General features: G+C 46.2%; 1 protein-coding gene across 1 annotated transcript; it reads left to right on the top strand.

The window, feature by feature from the left end:
- The first annotated feature begins 527 nt into the window (after positions 1–527).
- cryba2b (crystallin, beta A2b) lies at positions 528–4,365 on the top strand. The gene is made up of 4 exons (XM_053496777.1): positions 528–745; positions 2,659–2,800; positions 2,892–3,034; positions 3,884–4,365. Exons 1-4 carry the CDS (start codon positions 579–581, stop codon positions 4,029–4,031), a joined length of 600 nt encoding a protein of 199 aa, XP_053352752.1. The 5' UTR covers positions 528–578; the 3' UTR covers positions 4,032–4,365.
- The last annotated feature ends 448 nt before the right edge of the window (positions 4,366–4,813 follow it).

The raw sequence follows: 4,813 nt of genomic DNA, 5'->3' as shown, positions 1-4,813 counted from the left end.
CACAAACACAATAAACACATTAAACACAAACACATTAAACACATTATACACAATAAACACATAAAACACATTAAACACAAACACAATAAACACATTAAACACAATGCACAATAGAAACACAGCTACACAACTATATACCTATTAAAACACACAAGCACATACACTTTCAGTACACACGTTTTACACACATCAGCATGCACAACACACACACACACACACACACACACACACACACACACACACACACACAGTGTTTCAAAATGCAAATAAAGCAACTATTGGTGAGCCCAGTGCTCTTAGAGCTGAGTGTAATTACATTCATTGCCCCCACACACACACACACACACACACACACACACACACACACACACACACACAGACAGGTTGTGCTGAGTCGGTGAGTGTGATTGTGTCCCTGAAGCTCTCAGTGTTGTGTTTGGAGTGTGTGTGCGCTGACTCGGCAGGTCTGTGCCTCTCGCCCCGGGGCTCCAGCGGGGGTCAGTGAGGTATATAAACACCCCGGGGCAGAGCGGCGGCACAGTGACCACACACACACACACACACACAGAGCAGCGGACATGAACCCGGAGCAGCAGATGGAGCAGAGGGGGCGGAGTCAGTGGAGCATCACCGTGTTCGAGGAGGAACACTTCCAGGGGAAGAGCTGTCACTTCAGCTTGGAGTGTCCCAACATCCTGGACCGGGACTTCAGGAAGATCCGCTCCATCAAAGTGGAGAACGGACCGTGAGTGACCTCTGACCCCTGCATTTACATATCGAACAGGGAAGCAGCCAATCAGAGCACCAAGGAGATTCGGGTTAGGGGCGGGGCAAACCTTATAAACTTTAATCACATGGTATTATTCTTATAATTTTACTCTTTAAAGGTATTTTGTGTTTTAAACTCAAATACAGCAACAGGCCGCGATCAACGGGGTCCAAGCACTCTTACAGACAGCGCCCTCTAGTGGTCAGTCATCAGGACGGCGCATGTCTTTATTTTTTTAAGAGACGAGTGAAACATTTTGTAAAATTCATTCAATTGCCTTACAACAGGGGGAGGGAGGGGATGGGGGGGGGGGGGGCGCAAAACTTGCTCTTAAGGTCCAGACTAGACTGCGTTTAAATACTAAAGTCTTATTTCACCACTCACAGATACAGTGCGTTTAATTTAGAGGATTAAACCCAGAATTAACACAGCTGTAAGTCTGACACACAAGATGATCTTCATGAGTTTGGACCTGCATCCACCAGTTCAGTTAAAGACTCTTGAAGGGTTCCTGAAATGTTCTTCATGCTTAGAGGCTTCAAACGATCACCATCTCTCAGCTCTAGTGAGGTTCTGCTTGATGTCAGCTTGGAGGAAAACCTGCTCGTGCAGGAGCTCCAGGGTTCTCCACGCTCATGTGAAGAGTGTTCCAGGTCCTCTGAAACAGCTCGACTCTCAAAACCCCCTGAGTGGAACGCTCTGGATTAATGGAGAAGAATCCATAGATATTAAAGATGATACGATTGGATTAAAATGAGACTTCGTAATCTGGATGGGATGAATTACGGTGGCCGTGAAGTGCAAAACAAATAAACAAAACTGGGAACAAAATAACGAAACTCCCCCCCTCCAAAAAAATAGTTTTGGGTTTTGTTATTTGGTTTTTAATTTGTTTTCCGTTTTGTTAATTTGTTTTGCACTTCAGGGCCACCGTAATAAATAGAGAAAACAAATTAATGAAAATAAAATAAAAGTCAGTCGATTAATCCCACTGAAGTACATTAGAATGTATAGAGTGTGTATCACAGACAGTCAGTGTGTGTGTGAACTGTGTGTGTGTGAACTGTGTGTGTGTGAACTGTGTGTAACATCAGCCTGAAATGTGAGACCTGAGGTGTAAGTTTATCATTTTAATTTAATTCCTAATAATAAGATAGCTCCGCCCACTTTCTGTCTCTCCATGAATCACAAAAAGGAAGAGATCAGACAATGATAAAATCATTGTGTGTGTGTGTGTGTGTGTGTGTGTGTGTGTGTGTGTGTGTGTGTGTGTGTGTTTTGGGTATGAATGAACCACAGTGTATGGTGATAAAAAGGCCAGCAGCTGCCACACTTTCAGTGCGTGTGCACACACACACACACACACACACACACACACACACACACACACACACAATTAGAGATGGTTTCCTGTTTCACATCATCTGTGTTTCTTTGTGTGAATCTCTCTCTCTCTCTCTCTCATACTTTCCCCTGGATGTTTCTCTCCGTGTCTCTCTCTTTCTCTTCCTTTGTTTTCATTCATTCGTTCGTTGTCTTCACTGCTCTCTGTCCCTCTCCATCATTAAGATTCCGATGTATTTGTCACATGGACCTTTACAGCACGGTGAAATGATTCCGTTCCACATGTCCCAGTTGGTATGCTGGGTGTCAGCGCGCAGACTCAGCCTGTATACAGCGCCCCCTGGAGGACACAGGGTTAAGAGCCTTGATGGAACCTGCGACCTTGACGTTATTGACACCAGCTGAGACAAAACAACAACCTCTGTTTCTCTCTTTATTCTTTCTGTCACGCTCTCTCTGTTCTCTTGCACATACGGTATTTAACCTCACTGCTCTTTCTGTCTCTTTATCCCTGTGTGTGTGTGTGTGTGTGTGTGTGTGTGCAGGTGGGTGGGTTACGAGTACCCTGAGTTCCAGGGACAGCAGTTTGTGTTGGAGAAGGGAGATTATCCGTGCTTTCAGGCCTGGAGCGGAAACAGCAGCTACCGCACTGAACACCTTCTGTCCTTCAGACCCATCCAGTGTGCTGTATGTCTCTCTCTCTCTCTCTCTCTCACACACACACACACACACACACACTCACACACTCCTGACCCCTGTGTCTTTCTCCGTCCTACAGAAGCACAGTGACAGTAAGGTGTCCCTCTTCGAGTGTGAGGATTTCCAGGGTCGGAAGTTCGAGCTGTGTGATGATTATCCGTCTCTGCAGGCCATGGGCTGGTGTAGCAAGGAGGTGCCGTCCATCAAAGTCAACTCCGGAGCGTAAGCCCACACACACACACACACACACTAACTCTAAACAGCTGTGTGTCCTTAAGAAAACCACTTGTTATTGAGATTGAGGGATCATGGACTTGGACTCATCCAACTGGACTGGATGGAGAAAGGTCATGTGACCTGATGAGTCCAGACTGATCCTAGTCCAGAGTGATGGGCGTGTCAGGGTGAGAAGGGAAGGACATGAAGAGATGCTCCCATCATGCATAGTGTCCACTGTACAAGCCTCTGGAGACAGTGTTATGATCTGGGGTTGATCAGTTACTCAGGTCTAGACTCAGTAATGTTATGGGGCAATAAAATGAAGTCAGCTGACCACCTGAATGTACTGAACCACCGGGTTATTACGGCCATATTCCAGGACTCAGAGTGCGAGAGAGCGGATCATTTACACACATAAACTGGACACGACAGAGTGTGTCTCATCAAACCTACAGGACATCTCTGGCTGGGATACAAAAGTGCGGTGAGGTTCTGGGTTAATAATGGAAGTCTCTCTCTCTCTCTCTCTCTCTCTCTCTCTCTGTCTCTCTCTCTCTGTCTCTCTCTCTGTCTCTCTGTCTCTCTCTCTCTCTCTCTCTCTCTCTCTGTCTCTCTCTCTCTGTCTCTCTCTCTGTCTCTCTGTCTCTCTCTCTCTCTGTCTCTCTCTCTCTGTCTCTCTCTCTCTCTCTCTCTGTCTCTCTCTCTCTCTCTCTCTCTCTGTCTCTCTCTCTCTCTCTCTGTCTCTCTCTCTCTGTCTCTCTCTCTGTCTCTCTGTCTCTGTCTCTCTCTCTCTCTGTCTCTCTGTCTCTGTCTCTCTCTCTCTCTCTCTCTCTCTCTCTCTCTCTCCTGTAGCTGGGTGGCGTACCAGTTCCCAGGTTATCGTGGTTATCAGTACATCCTGGAGAGAGACCGGCGCGAGGGCGAGTTCAGGAACTACAACGAGTTCGGCACTCAGGCTCACACCAACCAGATCCAGTCGATCCGCAGGATTCAGCACTAAACACTAACACACACACACACATTTACATTTATACACACACACACACCCTACACACACACACACACACACACACACACACTCCTTTCCTCACCACATACTTCCTTGTGTTTCCACAAACAGAGATTAAACAGTTAAAATCCTCTCGGAGTCCGTGTGTGTTTTTTTGCTCTTGACACTGGAGACGGCGTCTGTTAGGACATGGACAGGCTGCGGACTCGTCTCAGGACATGACGGTTCACTGAGCAAATATTTCCACAGAGATCAAACACTAGACATTAAAGCCTGCATACTGTACACAGAGGAACACCGCTGACTTCAACACACTTCATTTAGAGGAAAAGTTCAGTGAGAAACCAAACACACACCATCAGACACAAGTGGAAAGAAAAGAACCAAAACCTTTAGGCCACGCCCCCTACCTGAGTCCTCATCTATGTGCTATAATGCAGAAACCTGATTTGTCTTGGACTACACAGTACTATTGGACACACCGGTGTACCAGCGGACGTCCCAGTGCTCCCAGTCCGATCCGTCTGTCTCTCAACCAGCAGAGTTTACTATAAATAAAGAAAATCTACTGAACTAAAAGTATATCAGTGGTATTTATATCATGCACTTGTTGTTGCCCAGCAATGATACGACGCGAGATGCCATGTTTTTCTCGTAACACTGTGCAGTGGCTCAAGCAGGAAACTTTAACTGAAGGAAACATTTTTTCGTTTTTAAAGCTTCGATTAGACGGAGACAGACTCAGGACAATCATCGTCTCATACTGTATATAA

This window comes from Clarias gariepinus, chromosome 5, assembly GCF_024256425.1.
Source record: "Clarias gariepinus isolate MV-2021 ecotype Netherlands chromosome 5, CGAR_prim_01v2, whole genome shotgun sequence".
Lineage (NCBI taxonomy): Eukaryota > Metazoa > Chordata > Actinopteri > Siluriformes > Clariidae > Clarias > Clarias gariepinus.
Note: the sequence above shows the minus strand (reverse complement) of the source record. Positions and strands in the feature narration are given on the sequence as shown.